This window comes from Eublepharis macularius, chromosome 4 (genome assembly GCF_028583425.1).
Source record: "Eublepharis macularius isolate TG4126 chromosome 4, MPM_Emac_v1.0, whole genome shotgun sequence".
In the NCBI taxonomy this organism is placed as follows: domain Eukaryota; kingdom Metazoa; phylum Chordata; class Lepidosauria; order Squamata; family Eublepharidae; genus Eublepharis; species Eublepharis macularius.
The window spans coordinates 147,943,646-147,968,688 of record NC_072793.1 but is presented as its reverse complement, the minus strand read 5'-3'; the positions used below and the strand labels follow the sequence as shown (position 1 = coordinate 147,968,688).

At 39.5% G+C, this 25,043-nt stretch overlaps 1 protein-coding gene across 6 annotated transcripts in view; it reads right to left on the bottom strand.

Annotated features, from left to right (window-relative positions):
- Positions 1-25,043, bottom strand: part of CADPS (calcium dependent secretion activator) — a 504,169-nt gene that overhangs the window by 192,782 nt on the left and 286,344 nt on the right. For 5 of the 6 annotated variants that reach the window (XM_054976243.1, XM_054976241.1, XM_054976242.1 and 2 more), the window contains exons 11-12: positions 23,833-24,045; positions 11,497-11,633 (exon numbers count right to left, since the gene is read on the bottom strand). In XM_054976243.1, coding sequence (XP_054832218.1) covers positions 11,497-11,633; positions 23,833-24,045 — 350 coding nt within the window. The remainder of the gene's footprint in view (positions 1-11,496; positions 11,634-23,832; positions 24,046-25,043) is intronic. The other variant, XM_054976246.1, reaches the window with a different exon arrangement.

The window sequence follows — 25,043 nt, the reverse complement described above, 5'->3', positions numbered from 1 at the left end:
ACAATAAAAAGTTCGTTGTGCAGCTGGATGCCAGCAATACAGCCATGGGAGGAGTGATTTTGCAGAAGGGGGAGGATGGACAGTTACATCCCTGTGCTTATGTCTCTCACAAGTTTTCTGAGACCAAGAGAAACTGGTCTGTGTGGGTCAAAGAAGCAGCACCTGTTAAACTATCTCTGTTAATGTGGAGACATTGGTTAGAGGGAGCAAAGGTACCTTTTGAAGTGTGGACGGACCACAAAAACCTAGATACCCTCTGATCACCCCACCAACTGGGCGCGAAACAGTTCACCCTCAAGCACCTCCCTGGGTCCTCAAACTTCTTAGCAGACACCTTGTCCCATCTCCCACAACATGAAAGCCAGAGGGAGGAGGTTATTAACACTATGTTCACATCGACCCAGCTTGGAGGGGCAGTGATGATGTGACGGCAAGCGCACAAGCTCCAGACAACCCCGCCCCAACCTTGGATAGAAAAAATCAAGGTGGAACTGGAAAAGGAGGGGAGGAGGGTCTGCAAGATCTTCTGGTGAAGGGGGAGGATGGATGCTGGTATAGAAATGGCAAACTGTATGTGCTAGAAGGCCTTCAGGGGGAGGTGCTAAAGAAATGTCATGATGACAAATTGGCTGGGCATTTCGGATTTGTGAAAACTTTGCATTTAGCTCAAAGGCAATTTTGGTGGCCAGGTATGAGAAAAGATATATCTCAATACGTGACCTCTTGTCAGATATGTTTGATGGGAAAGAAGCAGAGGGGGGGGGGGAAGCCCCCGGGACTGTTACAACCACTGGAGACCCTGTCCAAGCCCTGGGCTACGATTTCTATGAACTTTATCACAGATCTCCCCACTAGCGAAGGGAAGACTGTGATTCTGGTAATAGTTCATTTGTTTTCAAAGCAAGCTCACGTCGTACTGTGTTCTAAGTTGTCTATGGCAAAAAAAAGCTGGCTACCTTTTTTACGCAGAATGTGGTGCATTTACATTCTTTCCCCAAGAAGGTGATTTCAGATCATGGGAGCCAGGCTGTTGCCAAATTTTGGTGGGAGCTTATGAAAGTGACAGGTATTGAACACGGACTCAGTTCAGCACATCACCCCGAAACTGATGGGCAAACAGAACGTACTAATTACATTTTGGAGCAATTTCTGAGATGTTACATTAATCACCAACAAGATGATTGGGTCAACTTCCATCCCTATGCTGAGTATTATTATAATAATAGCATCCTCAGTTCTATTGGAACATCTCCATTCCAAGTGACACAGGGTTTGAAAGAAAAACAATGTCCCTATTGGGTGATAATGCCCAGGTAGAAGGGGGTGGGGGGTGGGATTTGATGCAATGGTGGAAGAAGATAACAACTCAATAGGGCTTAGTGAAACAGACTTTGGAAGAGGCTAAACTGGATTATAAGAACCAGGCAGACAAGAAATGCTCCCTTCCTTGGGACACGAAATCTAGAGATGGGGTCTACATCTCAATTAAGAACCTCAGGGGGGAGCAATCGAGAAAAAAACTGGGCTGGAAATATTTAGACTCTTTCAAAGTTAATGGTTTGATTAATGACGTCACTGTTGAACTTGACCTGCCTAAAAACCTGAAACACGTACATCCAGTTTTTCATTTCAGCTTACTCAAAAGAGACCCTGGGTCAGACAAGTAGCATCTTGAGCTGGTGGCCCTGCCTCCTATCTCGATTGGGGGCCAATCACATCATAAAGTTGAACCGACACTAGAGTCTAAGTGGAAAAGGGGCATGTTGTTTTATTCGATTCAATGGAAGCATTTTGCCATTCGCCAGGCTGAATGTGTTAACTGATGTTAATGCTGACAAATTGCCTTTCACAGGAGATACCTGGATAAGCCTGGGAGTGATTAAGCTTTTGGGGGGGGGAGCAGGATATCAGGACGTCTCCTGTCATACTCTGCAAAGTCCTGTGTACTGCTTGTACTCTGCAAGGCCTCTGTACTGTTTGACTCTATTTGACTCTGATGTTAGAAGCTGAAGCTATTCTCTGCCTGGAATGTGAAAGCCTGCTGTGATCTGTGCGGTTTCTCTTTTGCCTGGGAAGCTGGGCCTCATGGCCTTGGAGTTTCTAACACATCATCTCTGCTTTGTCTTGCTGCTCATCTATTGAACGAAGCTAGCTGTTTCCTGAAGGGAGTGGGGACTCTGGGGCTGTGCTCAGAATCCTATATATGTTATATGCTTGTAGTGAAACGCCATACATTATAGTATCAAGCTTCTGCCAAGATTTTTCCCAGGCATTACTTAGAGTGTCATTATGTAACACGTCAAGAACTATGTTTTTAATGAGACCTATTAAAATTTGGATTGTTGGCTTTTCCCAAAGGAAAAATAAAGCAAATTATTTAAATTCATATAGTCTGAAATTTTCAGTTCAACTTCCCTGCCACTTTATACGCTATTATAGTTTTGCAAAACCGTAATCCATTTGAATATTCATTTTCATTGATTTCCCCCTTTTTGTTATATTTCAACTCAAAAGAAGCAATTATACTTGTCTCTCTAGCTTCAAGGAAAGTGCAGCAGATGATGTTAGTCATTGCCTGTCTAATCTGAGGACAAAAAGGCACCAATCTCAAAAGTCTTAGAAGTGAAAAAGTGCAAATGATGGACAGCGCTGGCCTCTTCTGAAAGACCATTTGCAGAAATGAATGGCAGAGGAGGCTGTGGCTATGAAAACTGTGGCAGGCAGCCCCAGCAAATGGTGAAAACAACACCTCTGCTTCTTTTTCCGAACAATTCTCCCTGCCAAGAACCGTTACCTCTATCTTGAATGAATCAGTTTTTTTGTTTTCATACAAGATTGTGAGAAATCATGTGACAGTGTATACTGTGTGGACTCAGGAAAGACCAAAGAATTGCTTCTTAGGGGAATCTCTCATTCTTCAGATGTTTCATGAAATTAGCATAGACTGAACAAGAGTTGTCATAAGAACAATAGTGGGGACCACAATTTGCAATGGAGAGGATGGGTGATGTAGCAATTCTAAACTTTGGATTGGATCCATCAATCTGTCAGCAGAAGGTGGTGGTGGCTGCAGAGCTTCTTTGCTTTCCCTTTCCCCATGCAGCTATTTCTAACCCCAGGAATATTTATTCCTGGAGTTGCAGCCAGGACCTATGTGGAGTAATAACCAGATGTGTTGGCGGGCTACAATGAGGCAGCAGAAGGGGTGAAATCTCCCTTTCTGCCTCTTCCATTAGTGGAACTACCTATTTCATTAGTTGAGCTCACTGAGGCAAGGAGGGAGCAATCTCTCTCCTCACTGCAGCTCGCTGATCCTCATGAGTATGTGGGTCCTGTGACCCCAGGAATTGCCCTTCTGGGGATCAGAAGGGACTGCTAAAGAGGGTTTTTTGTGTATGATCCACAATCCTTGTGTTAGTAGATCACTGCAACCAATCTTCTAAGAGCTTTGGCTCTCCTAGTTTCCCTAGGCTGCCTCTACATTTGGTTTAACTTTCACCAAAAACGGCAATGGGTAGGATGGCAACCAATAAACTGCAACTCAGTCAAGATATGTCTGACGCAACATTTTGTCAAAATAATGCTAAGCAGGAAACAGGGATTCAGCCTATTTTGGATGGGGTTGCACTTCCCCTGAAAGATTAAGTTTGTATAGAAATTACATTACTGTTACATGCTCTTCAAGGGACTTGCTTTTGAAGATGGTTCAGAAGCTACAGGTGGTATAAATGCAGAAGGAAGAGTCTTGACTGCGATGCAAACAAAAAGAACACAAGACACCAGTGCTACTTTGGCTGCACAAGATTCCAGTTAATTTCTGGGTTCAATTCAAGGTGCTGGTTTTGTTCTCTGGAGGTGTCCAGTGGGGTGCCGCAGGGCTCGGTTTTGGGCCCGGTACTTTTCAATATTTTTATCAATGATCTGGATGAAGGAGTGGAACGACCGCTCATTAAATTTGCTGATGATACCAAATTGGGAGGGGTAGCAAACACCCAAGAAGATAGAATTAAAATTCAAGAAGACCTGAATACTCTGGAGAAGTGGGCAGCTGTGAATAGGATGCAATTCAACAAAGACAAGTGCACAGTATTACATCTGGGCCACAAAAATGGGAAGCACAAATACTGGATGGGAGATACACTTCTGGGCAGTAGTATATGTGAAAGGGATCTTGGGGTAAGAGTGGACTGTAAACTAAATATGAGCAGTCAGTGTGTTGCGGTGGCAAAAAAGGCTAATTCAATCTTGGGTTGTATCAAAGGGGCCATAGTGTCGAAATCGCAGGAGGTCATAGCCCCTCTCTATACTGCCTTGGTCAGGCCACACCTGGAGTATTGTGTGCAGTTCTGGAGGCCTCACTTCAAAAAGGATGTGGACAAAATCGAGAGGGTGCAGAGGAGAGCGACGAGGATGATCAGGGGTCTGGAGACTAAGCCCTACGATGAAAGGCTAAGGGCCTTGGGAATGTTTAGTTTGGAGAAGAGGAGGTTGAGGGAGGACATGATTGCTCTCTTTAAATATTTGAAAGGCTGTCATTTGGAGGAGGGCAAGGAGCTGTTCCAGTTGGCAGCAGCGGGTAGGACGCGAAGCAATGGGCTTAAATTATATGCACAAAGGTACCGGCTGGATATTAGGAAAAACTTTTTCACGGTCAGAGTAGTTCAAAAGTGGAATCAGCTGCCTAGGGAGGTGGTGAGCTCCCCCTCACTGGCAGTTTTCAAGAAGAGGATGGATGAATACTTGTCAGAGATGCTTTAGGCTGATCCTGCACTGGGCAGGGGGTTGGACTAGATGGTCTGTATGGCCCCTTCCAACTCTATGATTCTATGATTCTAAGTGCTTGAACCTAGGATACCTGAAAATCCAATTTCACCTACATCAATGTGCTCAAGCTCTGAAATCCATGGAGAGAACCTTCCTATAGGGACAAGCCTTAGCTGAAGTTAGACTAGCTGGGACCTGTAAGGTTTTTTACACTGCTGCTCGCAGATTATAGAATTCCATCCAACAGATTGAGACCATCCTTATAGTTTCCAGAGTGTACTGAAGACATTCTGCAAAGTCTCTGAACTAGATTAAATGAATTGGATCCCTCTTGATGTACTGTGGTTGATTTGATACTTTTATGGCAGTTTTACAATATTTGTTTATTATATATTTTCAGTTTGACTTACTATATGTTTTACACTAGATATATATCTACGTTGAAGACACATTTGTGTGCACAGGCAGCACATATACACCATGAACGAACGAACGAACGAACGAACGAACACACAAATGAATTTGCATTTGGGGGATAATATGTTCCATTACTTCAGATGGCCAATCAGGTTCCATATGTAGTGCAGTGTCTTTAACCAGCTTCAGTTGGTTTACCAGCTTTTCCTTTCTTGGAAATCCAAGATGTGGCCACTGTTATCCAGGCTCTGAACATAACCAGTCCTGATTACTGCAATGTGTTCTATGTAGGGCTGCCTCTGAAGACTTCAGAACGTGGCAGCAACACTGCTGACATATCTGCATGAGAACATGTATTTCCAGTCTTCTTGAAAGAACTGGCTGCTGATTCAGTTCTGAGCATAAATCAAAGTGCTAGTACTTATATTTAAAGCTTTAAATGGATTAGGACATGAATAATTCCCATTCACACCATCCTGAATGTTAAGCTTAGTGTCAGAAGCCCTGATGAGTATATGTCCACTTACTGAAGTGAGGGTGGCCACAAAAACAAGGCCTTTTGTGTGGTGGCCTCACTTGTAGAACTTCCTCACTGCTTAAACATAAATTTTACCTTTGAACTATTCTATTAATTATTTAATTGGTATTTATTAAATATATTTATTTAAAACATTTTAATTCTGCTTTTCCTCTTGTTATGTTCTCCAAGTAAAAAATATTAAAACAATTTAAAAGTACATCTGTCTGTTTGTCTATTTACAATTTTCAAAAACATATAAACAGAAAGGGGGGTTAGTGTAGGAAGAAGAAGGGAACTGTCTCTCAAAAGCTCGTATCCTGAAAATCTTGTTGGTCTCTTAAGGTGCCACTGGATTCAAATCTTGCTGTTCCACCGCAGACCAACAAGGCTACCTACCTGAAACTGTCCTCATAGAAGGACAGATTAATCTCCATGGGAAGGAAAGTCCATAATTTTGATGCCATGACTGAGAAGGCCCTTTTTAGGGTTGCTATCTACCTAGCCTCAGATGATGTACTCCCCACAAGCAAGGCCCCAGAAGATGACAGATTTTGAGTAGATTCCTGTGGAAGCAGGCAGTTTTTAAGGTATGCTAGTGCCAAACCATATAGGGCTTTAAAGGTCAATACCAGCACCCTGAATTGTGCCTAGAAACAATCTGGGAGTCATTATAGGTGGAATAAGCCTGCAGCGATGCAGTTCCTATGTTCCATTCTAGTCAGCATTCTAGACGCAGCATTCTGCACCTACTGTAGCTTCCAGAAACTCTTTAAGGCCAGCCCCACATATAGCAAACACTGCAGTAGTCTAATTTTGATGTTACTATGGTATGCATCACAGTGGCAAGATCTTTTTTTGTTCAGGAAAGGCTACAGCAGGCCCATCAGCCAAAGCTGGTGAAAGGCGCTTCTGCCCACTGCTGTCAACAGGAGGCTCCGGTTCAGCAGCACCCCTACGCTACAAATCTGCTCCTTTATGTCTGGCAACCTATCTTTTTCAGGCACCACGTAAAACATTTTTTCTGGGCTTATTATGTATTTGGTTTCATTCCTGCATTTAATTTTAAGGGGCAGGGTAGGTTAAAAATGGCATGGGATACAACTTAGAACAGTTCAGTGGAAAGGGGGAATCAGTGTAAATCATTTTCATTGGCATGAACAGCATTTTTAAATAATTTCTTTTGCAGTTGAGGCTTGGGAAATAGCATAATAATATAATAATAATAACAACAACATTTGATTTATATACTGTCCTTCAGGACGACTTAACACCCACTCAGAGCGGTTTACAAAGTATGCTATTCTTATCCCCACAACTACAAACACCCTGTGAGGTGGGTGGGGCAGAGAGAGCTCCTAGAAGCTGTGACTTACCCAAAGTCACCCAGCTGGCTTCAAGTGGAGGAGTGGGGAATTGAACCCATACTCCAGATTAGAGTCTCGTGCTCTTAACCACTACACAAAACTGGCTCTCATCAGATATATCTCAGTTACTTGGAGTCCTGTGTGCTACATGTGAATATTCTTTTCTTTAAATGAACAATGTGTGTGTATGTGTTACTCTCTCATCATTCAGTGAAAAGTATCAGTTTCCCTATATAGTGTACTCCTAAGAATAACCTCAAACTTTAGAAGCCAGAAAAGGGGAAATCACCTTTCTCTAGCAGCAAAAGTATATGGAGAGACACAAAGATCATTAGATATAGGTATATATCTACAGATTAGCTATATATCTATATAGGTGGTGGAGACTGCCGTCAAGTCATAGCTGACTTATGGCAACCCCTGGTGGGGTTTTCATGAGTCTAACAGAGGTGGTTTGCCGTTGTCTGCCTCTGCAACCCGGGTCTTCGTCGGAGGTCTCCAATCCAATTACTAACTAAGGCTGACCCTGCTTAGCTTCTAAGAGCTGATGAAATTGGGCTCACCTGGGTTATCTAGGTCAGGGCATATATTTATCTTATAGATACAGATATACTAATAATATATTTATATTATATAGAAATCTCTCCTTTTTTAAGGTCCAGAAAACCTAGATGTACTGCTTTGCAAGGAATGTTTTATTGTATGCTGACAAGTCAGCAGTACTGAGGAAAAAAAGATCTAAGTAATTTAAACAGTTCTCTAATATACCAAAAGAGAGATTCACAATGCAATCCTAAGCACTGCATTAGTCTTAGAAGGGTATAACTTTCTTGGAGAATTGTACTGTCAATCTGTCAGCAAATCCATCAGTTAAGAGGCGGTGCTGGCTAAAGATGGTGGCGGGGGTGGGGCTAAAACACATTCTTGAGCACATGAAGCTGCCTGATATTGACCATTTCTCCATCTCGGTGTTCACTATATTGACTAGCACTGGCTCTCCAGCATATCCAAGAAAGGTCTTACCCAACATCTTCTACCTGAGATCTCAGGGACTGAACCTGAGACCTTCTGCATGCAAAACATTTGTTCTGCCATGATGCACAGAATTTCCTAAGAGCAATGAAATTTTGAAAGGTCCAACAGCATTAGAGAACACTAAGGAACCACCTAAGTACCACATCCACTGAACAGCTACTCTCCTAATTGCTTGGGTTGAATAAGATTCATATCTAAGTTCAGATCAGGTAATATTTATTGTTTTGGGCCAAAAAGAAAAAGAAGAGAAACAATAAAATACAGAGACTCACATCTATGAGACCAATGAGAGAATCTTTTAAAGAAAGAGGTCTCCCACCCTTTAGGTAACTGATGTGTCACAGTTGATCACCACAGATGTATGCAGCCAGATGAGCTGCTACAATTTTCCCATTGTGCATTTATCTGCAAATCTTCCTTCAAGTCCAACTCCCCACCAGAAACTCGCCCCATCCATGCATCAGCCCACGTTTATCTATGGAAAGCAGAGCATAAGCAGAGAGAATCTGTGCAGCACAGCAATGCTTTCAGAGCGTACAAAAATCCAGATGTCTCGTAAAGTTAGTGACTCAAAAGAGACAGGCCAGCTACATGCAGTTATGAAAGCTAAAAGCAAACCCAGATGCATTAGGGTGGGCCTACATTTTATACAGGAGTCTGTGATGCTTTTCTCACAGTGAAGTGTAAAGAAGATCAGCACAGGAGAGAAGGGCTTCTTAATCAAAATTTTACAATTGCAGTTGGAAATTTTCAGCAGGTAAAGAAGACTTTCTTCCCTCTTGCTTGCCTTTTACTTTGAACTGAATTGCGTAAAATGAAATCATTACAAAAGCATCTTAGAACTACAGTCAGTTTGATTTGGTAGAAAAATTTCATGACCCCCCCACACTCATAAGATAAATAATTTATATCCTAAAAATAACTGATAAATAAACTTGCACTTCCAGATTTCCCAATACAAATGGAATTGGACTGACTCCCACTTTTCTATACCTCATTGCGATGAATAGATGAAATCTATGCACACACATTTTTATTAGCTGTCCATGCTTTCAGACACCACTGTATGTAATGAAATTCTAGTATAAATTCTTCCTCCACTTACTGACTAAGACCTCTTACTTCTTTTCCTTGATGGTCTAGATTCTTACTCGGACCCTTTGCTAGAGGTGAATGAGAGAGAGCATGTCTAGTTTACAATGGCTGGCACATATTGCAATTCTGATCAAGTTGCTGCATCTGTGGCATCCAACAAGTCCTCCAAGATGGTGACCTGACCAGATTGGTGGGAGGAACATCGAGACTTACCCCTACCCCACCACAACTTCCTGAAGATGATGACTGAGCTCTCAGAAAAGCCTCACATTGCCCAGGGCAAGTAGGGTGGTTTCTAAGAATCAAAGAGAGTATATTTCAAATGCACCATGTTGCCTACTAATCTCCACCAATCAAGCTCTTAGCCTCCACTTCAGACTTTAAAAATTAAATTCAATGAAGAGGCTTTTGCTACATCTCGTCTATCTTTTATGGAATTAGTTAATTGAGAGGCAGGCAGATGCAGCAGTTAGACAGACTAAGAGTGCAATCCTAAACCGAGTTACTCTGGTCTAAGCTAATTGATTTCAATCAGTTTAGACTGAAATTACTCATTTTAGGATTGCACTGTAAGACTCCCAGAGATACCTGGGTTCAAATCATGATGCTCACTGAGTGATCTTGGGCAAGTCACTCTCTCTATGATGGGTTTACCTAACACTATAAGAGGATAAAAACTGAGGAGAAGAGAACCATATAGGCTGCCTTGAGGCCCTTGGATGAATGGTGGGATAAAAATGTACTAGGCAGAAATGGCCATTGGTCCCTGTGAACAGCTCCACAGAGATTGCCAGGGTTAAATGGCCCATTGATTGGAAATAGCCTATGTAAGCAAAACCGAAATCCGCTAGATTTGCATATATGGAAATTCCAAAATTGAAAAAAATGCAATTAATTTTTCTCGTTCTTTAAAAACACAGTAATTCATCCTATCAATCGTTGTTTGTCTTGCATGTGCCTGTATCAGTGTTTGTCTTGCATGTGCCTGTATCAGTGAAGGCTCCCAACCCCAACACGCTATGTTCAAATTCATATGTGCCACTCAGTTTGTTTCTCAGCCCCTCTCCTGCTGTTGGTAGAAAAGCAATTCAAATGCATTTATATTGGATTTCTTAACCGATTCAGGGCCATGCAGGAAGGTTAGTTTACAAATGCATTCCACACACATTCCACGATGCAGAAGTGCTTTTGGCCTACATATTGTGACTGGAAGGAAATCATCAGGGCTCATTTTATAAGGAAATAAGGAACTGAGGCTCAAATCCTGTTGTAAACAAGGCTGCAAAGATGAGCCCCAGCTCAAATTAAATTCTGGAGGTATTCATTACTTTTTGTGTAACCTTTTAAGAAGTAGATTGGCATGTATATGAACACTACCTTTTATAAATGTTTTTAAAACAGTTCACTTACAAAAAGCAGACTATCTTACAAAAAGCAATTTTCATTAACTTTTTTTAAACAAAGGGTTGGATCCTGCCAGCTTTTTTGTTTTCAGTCTCACTCAATCCCCCTCTTTATTACAGCTCCTGCCCAACATGGCTTTTGTCCACGATCTCCAGCATAGTTTTTTCTGTGGTCAAAGGGAAATCTTTCCTCCTTTTCCCCCCTACCAGCGAAAAAGTTGGTTGAATCCAACACAAACCATTTTAATTGTCACAAAAGTTAGAAATGATAATGGGTAAAAAATTGGTATTCACCAATTTTCTAAAATATTTAAAGGACCTAATAAATTTTAATCAGAAAAGAAAGATTTAAATACAATCAAATGCAAAGCCAATGCAATGGGAGTAAAGTCATCTGCCATCACTGGATGTGCACTATGGACAACACATGTAATATTCCAAAAAATTATCTAAGTAATCACTAATGGAGCTAAAGGCTCAGATTTATCTTTTGGTATCTTCCCATTCATGAAACTGTGAAATTTAAAGGGTCTGAGGAATCATTCCCAACAAAATATTACCAATGGCCAGATTTATTCATAGTACCATTCAAAAAGGCATTCTTAGTCAGGGTACCATAAGAGGCAAATGAAGGCACCAAAATACTGCTCATGTTTCTGATTGCATTTACATGCTAATATTATCTAAAAAAGGAAACACAGATTCCTGAGTTGTGTGGAATTGCTAGGAAAAACAGTAGCTTCAACACACAATGCTTCTGAAAGTTGACGTGGGTCAAATTTGGTCATGGTGAAAGTAGGTACTCCTTCCACTAATGGCAGTGGCACAGCATACATTTTTACCAAATCAGACTTTGGTGCCCAACATTCATATCACATAGACCAAAGAAGATACTTGCCAGACAAGAATAGGAATCATTAAGTCTGTGGTCCAAAGTGAGGCGCTGAAGCATCTCAAAGAGTGCAGCGTGGTCAAAGTTACAGGGATTGGAAGAGATAAATTCATCCATGCCATGCTTTTGAGCTCTATCTGCATCTGTTCATTTATACATATAGAGAAAGACACAATTTAGAGAAACATGTTGCATTGCATTTGATGCAGCAAATACACACCACGAAGCATGAGAACTAAGATGCTCCCTAGCTTCCAGCTGAATTTCAGGCTCCAAGCCTCTATCAAATATATTCTTCACCTTCCATTGTCAACTTGCAACACTTACTGATTGCTTTATTGCCTTTAGGCCAAAAGTACTAGAAATAGTGTATGATCTCCTACTCATCAGAGTAGACCTGTTCTCTTGTTGAGAACAAAAAGACCCAGTAGTGCTTCTCTTTTTTAAAAAAAGAAACTCACCCCCAAAGCAAACTAGTATCTTGTGATTGCAACAGCTAGCCAGCTCCTATTTATTTATTTCTAATTAGTTGTAATATATTCTGCCATTCTAAGGAAATGTGCTTCATTATATTTTTCTGATGTATTCTACATTTGGCTAAGCATTAGATTTGATTTTGGGGGGTGGGGAGGATCCAAATGCTATCCATTATGGTTTTCTGTTCAACAGGTAGTCACACACATGATTTTTTGTTTGTAACAGATTTTCTGAAAGAAACAACAAAAACAACAAAAAGGATGCTCCTCTAAACATTGCTGGTGAGTTACCCTGAAGCCTCACAGACAGTCACTTAATTATTTGTGGATACAACACATTGCAACAATTACTATTGCAAAAGACAATATTATCTCAGGGTTCAGCTTCTTGGGGGTGTGGTACATGTATGATGCAGTCTGATTCTATGCATTTATTCAGATGGAAGTTCCATGACATTCAATGAAACTTACTCTCAATTAAGTGTGCATAACCTTGGAACTATTTCTTTTTCTTTGGTGGACTCATTCTTGTCATTTTTAAGATGGTACCTTTTGGCCACTGGGTTCCTAAACACTCATCTAATCATTATCTGCATTAAAGAATTTAAAATATAACTAAATTGTGCAGTGTAGGGCATGGCTATGAACTAGAATATTCCCACTGTCACTATGGATATTTTATGGGGTGCAATCAAATTAAAGTATGCTTTCCTTTCCTGAAACTCTTTCCGACTTTGATTTAGATTTCTGCTACATGAGGTCTCACCCAAAACCTTAGCAAATACAGCAGGAAAGCAAGATTTAAATCCCCATCTTGTTTACAACTTCTTAGGGTCTTAAAAGAAGCTGAAGGGCTCAAAAACACACTTAAGTGAAGGCCTTGTGTTTTTCAGGGATGGTTCTCACTTCAAAAGCACAACAAGGAGCACAACAATAGGAGCTGTGCTTTTAAAGAAACAATAAGGGATTTTAAGTAGGAAGCGCTACACTTATTTGTAAATTGCTTTTTGTAAATACCTGGAACATATATTAAAGAATCAGGGGATCCCCCTTTAAATAAAAGAGAAATAGTCTCTACATTCTGTTGCTAAAAACATGCACTTTCTGAATGGCTATGTGAAAAGTATAAAACATGAAATGCTGCAATTAATTGCAAAAAATAGCTGATTTGACGAGTAACACATTTTCTTCATTATGCAGTTTTCAGACAGGGACTTGTGGTCTGAGTCTATCCATGTTTACTTAGAAGTGATTCCTACTAAGTTATTATTATTCTAAAGCACCTTGAATGTGCATGATAATCAAGAAGAGGGATCTCTTCCTCAGTATATTTTTGATATCGGGAGACATTTAAGGAATGGTGATATATAAGAGTACATCCCAGCTTCAGTGGTATGTACTGCTAAGTAAGTGCCACAAGATTGCAGCTTACTACATGTATATGCTTTGTTATTCTAGAAATGTACATTACTCTGGAACAGCATTTTTCCATATTTTGTTCAATGACCTGTTCCCTATATGACTTTTTATTCTGAGCTGCACATCTGCAGTGTAACTTCACTAGAATGAAAAATACAGCTCTGCATTGTTGAGCTGAATGCTGCCGGTGGTTTCTTTTGTATCAGTTCAGAGGTGTGCGTTATCTGTGTACAAGTGAAGACAAAATACTTGCACATAAACTTGTCTAGTTCCCACCTATAACCAAAAGACTGAAATAATACCATGCCTTAAGAGGACAGGAGGCAGATCTGTAAATTTAGCCTCCCCTGAGGCAAAAAGATCTACTTTAACCGTGGGTTTCAAATTGCAGCACACGATCAGCACACCAATTGGCTGGTGTCTATCTGTTCGTGACCCATCCCACTTCTGCTGTTCTGGGCCAAGATCGATTTGATTAATATGAATATACTACTAAAGGTTTTCCCGCCTATCTGCTCCCTTCCAATTTCAACTTCTAGCACCCAGAATTTTTTTTTTTAATAGAGTCACAATTTTAACAGGCTGTATCAAGCTTTTTTATGATTTAAATAGACTGTGGTGTTCAAATTTCCCTGAGTAGACTGCAAGCTGACAAATTGGCTGGAGGCCTTCACTTGCCAGTTCTGTTCAGATATTTTATGACTTTTTCAATTATGAGCCACTGTGCCTTGTCAATCCTGATGCTTTAATAAGGAAGCCAGGGTAAGTTGGCGACATGTTTAAGACTCCTCATCCTCTATGCGGGTAGAATCCTGTGTTGTTGTTTACTCTGTTTTAATAGCTTTTAGAAATGAAATGAACTTTGGATTGATTTTTAACCAAGAAAAGCTTATACACATAGGAGTGGATGGGAGGATGTCAAGTCTGGCTTTGACAATGGGTGGAGTTGCAAGATTTTTTTCTGCAGTAAAAGAAACTGAGCTCATCAATGGGATCAATGCATCCTTAGCTGACACATACCTGTTTTACAAGGCTAACGAACTGAACTTATTATGAACATGCATGTGAATGCATTCCCCAGTGCTGCCAGCTATACCTAGAATGAGACACAATTGAGTCAAAAGTGGTGGTCTGGGCAGCATTGTCCCAGCTTCTCCTAAGGGAAGAAACAGCAGCAGACTGCAGACAGGCAGTTTAACATAGCAAACTGTTAGTACATCTACCCCCGCAAGTTATTTGCTTGTCATCACATCTCTACAATTCCTTGTCCTCTTTCTTCCATGTTACCCCAAGTCAGCTACCTGTCCTATTCAAGTGCAGCCTGAGCTGTGTGCCCTAATTTATCTATCCAGTCACGTGCTGCCTTGATACCAGACTATTCTGATCCTACACTGCTTTGTGCCTATATCCCACCTCTTAGGTCTGATTTGGACAAACAGCACTCTATTTGATATAGCAGTGGAAAGTACCACTTTAGTCAGCAATTGGAAAGACCAAATGACTGAATGTTTCCTCACATTAAAAAAAAAAGAGTATTTGGCACATTAAAGTATTTGGCACATTTAAGAGGAATTGAAAGTTGTGGTGCAGGTCAAGGAAATGGGTTGTTCAAGGGGAATAATCAGTAAAGACTGATTTGGTGGTGTTGTGTAATGTTTAGGATGTCAGGTTGGCATAGTGTAGTGGTTAGGCTATCAGACTCAGACCTGGGATGACTGGGTTCGAATCCCTCCTTCAACCATGGAAGCCCATCAAGTGACATTGCGCCCATCACAATCTCTCAGCCTAACCTGTCCTTGTAAGATTGTTATTGTTGGGAATAAGTGGAGAAGGAGGTGGCAAAGATGTGAAAAGCCACTTCGGGTTTCCAATCAGGAAAAAAAGCAGGAGATAAGCATTGTGCTCTCTCTCTCTCTCTCTCTCTCTCTCTCTCTCTCATAGGAAATTAGCATCACACACAATACTGACTGCCTTGCAGGTTTGGGGTTATTATAGCCTTTTACGATATTATGCTTCTTATTAAATATTCCTCTTTTTTGTGTTTGCACTTAAACATTTAAAAATGCATTGGCTAAGATCCAGAGGATGATTTTCAGTCTTGCCCTTTGTCCTTCCCTATTCCCCTCAAAAGCTTCCCCAAAGACTTACCGGAGTGGCAGTCAATTCCGTACAAAGGGTTACCATCAGAAGGGAAAAACGCCCCCCCCCCCAAGCCCCGTGTGCATTCACAGGTCTCTAGAGGATCCTGTTAATATTGGGGTTAACAAATATCATAATAATTCTCTGCTGTCATTAATGGTTTTTAATATATGTTGGGAATATGAAAAGTTGCATTACTATAAGGAAGACAAGAGTTTTGAAAAATAAGAAATGATCCTCACCCATCTTATAAAGTTGGTTGTTAGAGAACAACTTTTGGCGTGACGTCTAAAGGTCAAAGGAGATAGAAATGTCTGAACCTTTTTCTCTTTTAAAAATTTTCTTATAAATTTCTTGCTATTTAGATACATTTTGATGAAGTGCAAAATGCCATAACATTCTTGTTATAACAGCAAGGTTTGAGTCCAGTGGCACCTTAGAGACTGTCAAGATTTTCAGGGTGGAAGCTTTCAAGAGTCAGAGATCCCTTCTTCACAGCTTTTGAGCTGTGACTCCTGAAAGCTTACACTCTGAAAATCTTGTTGGTCTCTAAGGTGCCACTGGACTCAGATCCTGCTGTCCAACACAGCTACCCATCTAAAACTATTTGTGTTATAAAAAAGGCTACAGTATAGTAATTTTAGTTTGAATCTGGTTCTATTGATTTTACTGGGGAAATGAGTTAGCTTTGTTTTAGCTCCAAAGGAAAATGAGCATCTGAGTACATTTTTAGAACAGATTTGTTTATTTTTTTAAAATAAAAAACCACCATCACCAACTACCCAATTGTAAATTAAAAGGTGACATTGTATTTTATTCATCTGGAAAATGTGTACTTGTCAAATCTGCTTGGCGTTACAAGAATGAAGTTATGGTTTGGACAGTAACAAACAATGACACTAGTCAACCTCATCAGTAGACATGAAATAAAGCAATGACAATGATTGATGGCAGCTATTCATTTCCGGATCTTTCCAGAAGATTCTTTATTGGCACAGTCAGGCTAGCATGGCAAGTTTTTTCCTCTATCTTAACTCTTCTTCAGCTCTGCACAACAGTGGATGAGAGGGCAAAAGGGACTGCAGGCTATACCAAGCCTTTCTACACACAGTTGACTACATGCTTGGAAGCATTGCTACGCTTCTTCATGACCTCCTAGGTTTAAGTTGAACAGATACACTGAAAATAACTACTTGTTAACAAAACATCACAGCAAAGTGTCTAACAAGAACAAACACACACTAGGCTTTTGAGAGAGAGGAGGGGAAAAAAACCCTCAGCAGCATATTGCTTGGGTCTAAAGACTGCCTCATTGGTTATGTCGGCATTTGGTACAAAACCTAATTATAGGAATATTGCAATCTCCCTTGCTGTTTTAGAGTGTGCCATAATCTTGCCTCTGGCCTGAAGCTAGCCTGATCAGTTAATATAGGACTATCCACTTGAGCAAACTTTAACACAGGACTAAACCCCTCTTTGGCATTAGTTCAACTACTTTTTTTATAAAACCGGACATGCTTTATATCGTTTTACGCCCTTTGACATAAACAGACATCTTTCTTTTATTCTCTTTTAATGGTTTCTCTTCAATAATGTCTGTAACTGTAAATCACTAAATATATTAAAATGAAAATGATATTTATTATTTAATGGGTAAGAGTGTAACAATATCTAAATAAACTACATGGTCCATTGAAAAAATAGATTTTTAGAAAAACAAAAAGTATGCCATTTACTGCATTTTGAAATGTTTTGAATTAACTAATTAGGGGGAAATATGTTTTGTATTGCTATTAAAAGCCCCAGACACTGATTTACAGTATATTTTAAAGGTCATGCAAAAAGATGTGAAAACTGAATTTGTATTTTAATACTTCATTTCTGTAATGTAGCATCTGCAAGTTGACAATACAAGAAAACAGAGCAGTGCTCTCATGAGAGATAAATATAGATTGAAGCAACTAAAAGCACACAAATTGTTGAAAAGAAAACTAAGATAGCAATGCATTCTAATGCAAGATACAAATAATGCTGTCAGACCAGAATTCATTCAGTCTTTCTTTTTTGTTTAAAAAAGAAGCAAAATCCAGATTTTCTACCAAAAACTATGATCTACTTCCAATCTGATCCTCTTCAGACCTCCCCCACCAACTTAAAAAAAGCTAAACAAAATTGAATAAAAGAAAAAAAAAGAATTAAAAAAATGCTAGAAGTGGTGAAGAAATTCTGCCTGGTATCCAGGGTATGGAAGAAAAGAAAGGAAAAGAAAAAAGGAGTATTGTCTTATGGTCAGGAGGTATGAATCCACCTGCTCCATCATTTACTGCATTCAGAATACTCCAGACACATATTTGCCAGCTCTCATGACCTGTAATAGCTCCAATCCCCTTTTAAGTAAAGGTGCACTCACCATGTGTTTGAGAGACACCTTTTTAAACATGAACAAAAAATTAATACAGCAGAACATTACTTTAAGAATTAACATGGGGGGAATATTCTTTTATTATAAGGGATTCAGCTTGTGTTCCTTTTAAAACCCAATATTTTACAGGAAAAAAGTAAACAATTGATGATCTTAAAGCTTTTTCCTTCATTTTTTTTAAAGAAAAAGGGTTGTTTTGCTTTGAGAGAACTGCATTTGTGATCAGATGCCAAACATTCATTTTTAATGGATTTTTTTGGCAGGTGCAGTGGTGGAAGAGGGGGAAGATGAGGATGGGATAAAGGAAGAAACCCTACTGTGAAAAACTTACTGAATCTCTTTGCTATTTGGTACATATATAGATATATATGTACATATAAATATATGTATACACACAGACAAAAAAAAGTTCAACCCAAATGATTACCACTCAGAAACCCTTTGTGGCTTATAGATATTTGGAAGCTGTCAATTAATAAGGGTTCATTGTTCATGGAACTGTTTATTATTATTGTTAATATTTCCCCGTTAACAGATTGTACCTCTCTCATTGGACTTACTACTCTACCTTTCTATTCTTGGGCATGTCCAGGGATAACACCATTCTGCTGGTGCACTATACCATGCTATTCATTGGAAGGGAAAAACAAAAAGGAAAAAACAAAACAAAACGAAAAGAACGGTAGATTGGCAAAGTGCAGAATGATCTATTGTCAGGCATTAAAGCAGTCCAAACTAGATGTCAATTCCATGGCAGAAAAGAAAGGTAATAGTTACAGTCTCATTGTGATGTTAATTCATATTTACAACCTTGTGATGAAAATAAATAGGCAATGTTAATGATTGGCTTTTACTAAGAGGATCAGTTGATGCCAATATGAAAGCCAGGGAGAGAAGGCAATTATGCAAACACCACATGCATCCTAATTTCAATATGGAAGCTTACATTTCAAACCTAAATTCAGGAGAATAATATGGAAAGTTTTACTACAAAATCTAAACATGAGAAAGATTTAAGAAGAGGAAAAAAAAAAGCACATTGCATGTGTCAGATAATCGACTCTGATTATCTGAGCTGTGCTAGCTACAGGGAAGCACTTACCCTTGAGTCCAGCTAGAAGTTAGCAGGGTAAGAAGGAACAAACCAGAATAACATAAAGACTAGCAACAAGGCTCAGGAAAGCAGACAGGAGTTCTAACCTAGCAGCTAGAGTACTTGGGTTCAAGCAAAGAATGAAACAAAAATCAGAAAATTAAAAAGAAAGGAAAAAAACTGTAAAGAATATAAGAACAAACAACAACACTTACAGCTGAAAATTTCTTATGATGCTCAGTAAACCTATCCATATCAATATATATAAAATATATATAAAGGGTGAAACAAAGAATCACAACTTCTCAAAAAGAACAGCCAGATCTTTTGCACATGACATGATCAACATCATTAAATAGAACAAGGATCCAAAATAAATTGAAATGAAGTAGAGAAACAAAAGGAAAACCACAAGTGATATGTGAAACAATTATTGAACAATCTTTCATGTTTAAAAGAACGTTAAAAATAATAAAAAAATGAAATCTGTGGTATTCTGTTTGTGTGTGTGTGTGTGTGTGTGTGTGTTTGTGTGTGTGCATGTTTGTGCACACATGCATTTGGTTAGTGTACCAGTAATAATACAGAATGGACAAAAGGTAATACCCCCAGACAGGTGGCCATTTCATAAAGCTTAAAAATATTGTTAAAGGGAGTTGTGCACCCTTTTAGCAGTAAAGAGCAAATGGCTTTGGGATTTTTGTTTTCCTTTTGCAGAGAGCATATACAAAATAAAACTTATTTTATAAAAGCAAAACACAACAAAAAGTATAGTCACTCATAAAAAAGGATTGTAAAACTTTATAAAACTGATGACCTATTGTTTTCTGCATTTAAAATGCATGTAAAATACGCTCCAATTTCTTTAAAAAAGAGCTATCTGTTTCATTTAAAGTTGGAAGCCAGCTAATAAATGGAAAGTCGATTGTTGCATGAAGTTTACATCTGCTAAGTCAAATTAGGTGGGAACCAAATGAATTCAGTAATATTCCCAAGTTTCCCAACTGTAAAATGTGTTGTTCTCAAGTTTCTGTTTTACAGACAGCTTCATCATAAGACCGGAGTGTTTTCCCCCCGATTGGTAACACAAAGCAGTTCTGCCATCTTTAGGCAATTTATGTTATTCATGAAAGTATTAACAAAAAATTTAGACTTATAAAAATTGCTTCTAATGTGTATTTTCTTTTCAAGTATTGCATGTACTGAAAACTACATCCTACCGTGAACAAGGAAAAGTAAACAAAAAGAATATGCAAGCTAAATACATAAGAAAAAAGATTTCACAACAATCCTTACCTTTCTGCAGGCAAAGAAAAAAATACCTTTAAAATGCAATACTTGATTTATATTGGAACTGAATGAGTTCCTTTATTGAACTGACATCACCATGTGTGCATAAAATGGACTCATTTCTGGAATTCTAACTGCACATATGATTTTATTGCCCATTGATATATTTTTAAAAACGTGTATTATTCTGACATAAGAATAGATGCAAATACGCAGGCATTAAGAAGCATGAACCTTCACAGCCTGAGCTTACTAAGATTCTGGTGAGCACAAAAAGCAGCAGAGGTACAAGGGTTTAAGCAAAAGGCCTGTGCATATGTTAAACATTTGCAAGACCTTGGGTTCAGCATTTTCTATCCTTGTGCACTCCATCTCAAGATTAGTGAATGAAGTTGATCACATTTACCTCTTGGCAGTTATTCATTTACCAAATTATCAATTACCTCTAGCATCCTCTAGTGGTAGGCTTGCAGCTACCTACAGCTGTACAAGTTACCATTTAGTAACTTGCACTTAATCAGGTCTTAACAATTCTCCATTCTTTAACCATCACAATATTTTGCTATGACTGTTTTGTATGATTGTCTTGTCAATTAATACCAGTTTATAAGATAATGGGGGGGGACTAGAAGACATAGGAATGCAGAAAAAGGTTGCATTCATCTTGCCTCTCCTATTTGTTTCAGAGCTTAAGTTGTAACCCTCATTTAGAGACGAGTTTCTGGAATGAAGTCCGTTTCTGGATATCCTGCATGTGACTATAGCAAGATGAGAAATGTGGAGTTCCACTTCTATTTCTGCACTTCTTCCAGCTCCCTTTCTTGAGTCTAGAGGAAAGGGATTAAGTTGCTAAACCGGGATGTGAAAGTGGACTTTATTCCAATTACCAAGAAGCACCAGCTGTTCACCTTTGAAAAAGTGGATGCTGCTGAGCATACAGTTTCAGTGTTACTCTGGCAGAATCTGGGGATCCAGATCATTAGGCACATTATATCTAGGCAAGGTATTGAGCAGTTACCACCACATGTTCCATCCACTCAGAGTTAATGCATCATATGTGCATGAGCCAAGTGTAGGGTTGCCAGGTGGAAGAAAAATAAAAAATAAAAGGCTCTCTGCCAACACTGTGTTGTCACTTCCAAGAAAAGCTGGAAGTGATGTTGTACCTCTCTAAGAATTGGCTGAAACTCCATGGTAAAACCATAAAATTACAATAGAGTTTTAGCCAATTCCTAGAGAGGCATGCCATCTAGCCTCTGGGTTTTCCTGGAAGTGATCCCATGCTGTTGCCTGATGCCACCTCATGTCTCCCCAGTCTTCTGCTGGTTGCTTGACAATCCTAGACAAGTGACATGCTTTTGTCTTTCCTTTTTGTCTTAAAATTTGATTCACATGCATTCAAAAATACAAGGCTGAAAGTAAGGGATAGATGAGGTGGAAGCACCACATTCTACGTAATGCTTTGTTGACCCCAAAGTAATGGAGCAATCTGGTAAGCTGATCTAGATTTCCCACTGCCTCGTTTTGTAAGACTGGTAGATTTCCTGCCCCCAGGCACGAGGCAATTTCTGAAGTTAAGGCATTCATTTTCCCTATGATAGTAACAAAGGAAAGGGATGATAAGGGGGTATGGCAAGTACCTAGGAAACAGTATGGAAGTTCAGGCCTCTGATCATGGAGACCCCCAAAATTGGTATTAGCAAAGAAATTTACCATTTTTTAGCGGCATCATAAGAGGTTAATTTTAGGCTGAAAAACAATGTCCAATAATCATCTCTGATATCCCTCTAAGCTAGTGAGATTCAAAACCCTTTCTGGAAGAAAGCTCAGAAACCACTTGGAAGACTTATTAATTCAAGAGATAAATGTAAGATGTTGCACAAGGCATAAAACCAACTGAAGTTAAATTAGGTAGCTTTACCGCATGTTGCATTCTCATAGTTACAATCTCCTGCTAGTCACATTAGCCTCCAGATGTTTTGGGCTGTCCATTGGTGCCAGAGATGGGACCAATACAAACTTTGGGAAGAATATTGGGTTATAGAAAGGAAAAATATTCCTCTCATCTCCTCTTCGAACAGCCCCCTCAGCAGCACTGACTAAGCAAGGAGAGGCCACCCAAGCGCTCCATAATGTCTTAGAATAAAGAGTTCAGAAATGTATGCTGCTACTTACCTTACCTACGTTACACGAATGTCATATAGTTCAAATTATGAACATGGCCTGCTCCTAATCTTTCCTCTGTATTTGTATCTAAAGGATGGGGTTGTAGGTGGGAGTTAGGATGCAACATGCCATTACAAGGCCCAAATGCTTAAGCATTTCAAGTCAGTCAGTCAGTCAGTTAAGTCAATGAAAGTTCTCCTTGTGTAATATATTTGGTAGCAGAAGGGAAAACGTGAAATGAAAACCCTTCAAGCAACTTGCACCATGCCATGTTTTCATTCATACTGAAAAGAAAATCAAGCTTTGCTGGGCGATAATAATGTAAGAGTCCAAGCTATGCAAGCATGTGAAAAAAGATATGGTCTCTCTCAAATCTTATACTTTTTGATAGATATACTCTGTGGCAAACTGGAAAATAAACACTACCAATACTGGAAAGTCTATGAAGTTGGATATATCATCTGAAGCCACTCATCTCAAGGCCTCAGACCTGAGTCCTTGAGATGGGTGGCCTATAAATTCAGTAACTAACTAAATGGCACAGGGTGACACACAGCTAAGAATTAAAAACTTTAATGAAACTTTATTTTAAATATATTAAAGTTCATATTGGGTGATGGCTGTTGGTGGTCAGAAATAACAGTTCTTCTGCATACAGGTGGCACCAGGGATTTAATCTAACAATGAAGGGAAAACAATTAAGTGAAAGTTCAAGCCCTTATAAACTACCGCTAATCTGAAAGGCACAGAAGGGCACCTGAATTTAAGCATTCATTCTGTATACATTTGCTTATTATAAAAACAATGAGGGCAACTCACTGTAAAACTATTTTTCCATTGTCTTCTTCCAGAGAGCAAGCTGGTAATACGAGTCTAGACTCTGTGTTCCCCCGGACCAAAACAACAACATTTAACATACTGTAGATTAGCTCTGCATTGCAGCACATCATAGCCAATTTTCTATGGGACTACATGGCTCTTCTAGTTCCTTTTACCAGAACAAGTGGAAAGCAGGAAGGACTAAGTTAGGACAGCAGTGTATAGATGGGCATAGTATTGCTAATGTGCTTGTACAACCTTCTGAAACTACCTGTACCCTTCTGAAATTTCTTCTCTGCTTTAATTTCCATCAAGTATTGCATTTTATATTTTCCTGACAGTTTCCCCAAAGGATTCATTTCTCACTTTACTTAAAAAATCATCCAGAATCCTCAAATGTAAAGTATACCAATGATATATTTTTTTTAATTTTCATTTTTTCTCTGCGCATGAACATCTACACTGAAGTAACTTTTTTTGGACAAAATGTTCTGTTTCTAAGAATATGTTTTACTTACAAAATTGAGAGATCGGGGCATCAAGCTGGGGCACGTTTCCTCCTTTAGCATTAAGCTTCTGAACCTGAGTGGGTGGCACAGGTTTGTGGGACTGGCCAGTAGCTCGGTACATGGCTTGAACCCATAGGATACGATCCTGCTCATCGTCACTTGCAAAAATCACGGTGTCTCCTTCTTTCACTGCATTAAAAAATGCTCGGCCACCCTCTAAACCTGAAAAAAATCAGAAATGACAGTCATTGGAATAATGGCATTACTGTGGAATAGTCACAATATTCATGGCTGAGATCTACAGATGAGGCCAAACTTCAAAAGCTTGCTGGATCAACTTGAATAAATCAGTTTGTTTACATATCCCTTTATGAAAATTAACCACTGATTCTTTCACATCATTTTCTGTTTCAAAAATTGCCTGCAAATGTATGCATTTTTCTATGTTATTTGTAATTGTTGTATGACGACATACAGAATAAAAAAAAATGAAGAGGGCCATATGGACTCACTTCTACTTAAATCCTACGAACCAGTGCTAAGGTGCTTTCCCATGTCCTCTTTCCTGCTGCAGCTCTGACACCCGCCCTAAAGCCTCTTCTAATGGGCTAGGCTTTTGCTTGCCAAATTGCATACAGCCCTGGCTTATCCTTGCCAAGCATCTGCTACTGCTCAAGGGAGGTGTGTAAAGTCCTATCCCCCAAGCTCTTTCGGTCAAGGCTAATGGCACCTCTCAAGGGTTTCAAGTCCGAGCCCCATGAAGGCACCACAGCCGAGGTTTACCTCTTCATCCTATTAAGTGACGTCTCAGGGTGCTCACCTAAGCTTTATACATACTATTTATCCATCCAACCATAGGGGTGAACCAGTTCACTGCATGGTCAGTTTGGTGTATTGGTTAAGAACAGTGGGACTCTAATTTGGAGAACCATGTTTGATTCCCTGCTCCTCTGCTTGAAGCCAGCTGGGTGACTTCGGGTCAGTCACAGCTACTTGCAGCTCTCTCAGCCCCACCCAACTCACAGGGTGATTGTTGTGAGGATAATTATAACACACTATCTAAACTGCTCTGAGTGGGTGTTAAGTTGTCCTGAAGGGCGGTATTATGTTGTTGTTCCCTCCCCACCCTGCCTCCTCAAGACCTCCTTATTGCTATGGCTGCTTCGTCCCTGTCATGATCTGGCTGTGCAAGGAAGGCCTAGCAAGGCCTCAGAAGTCTG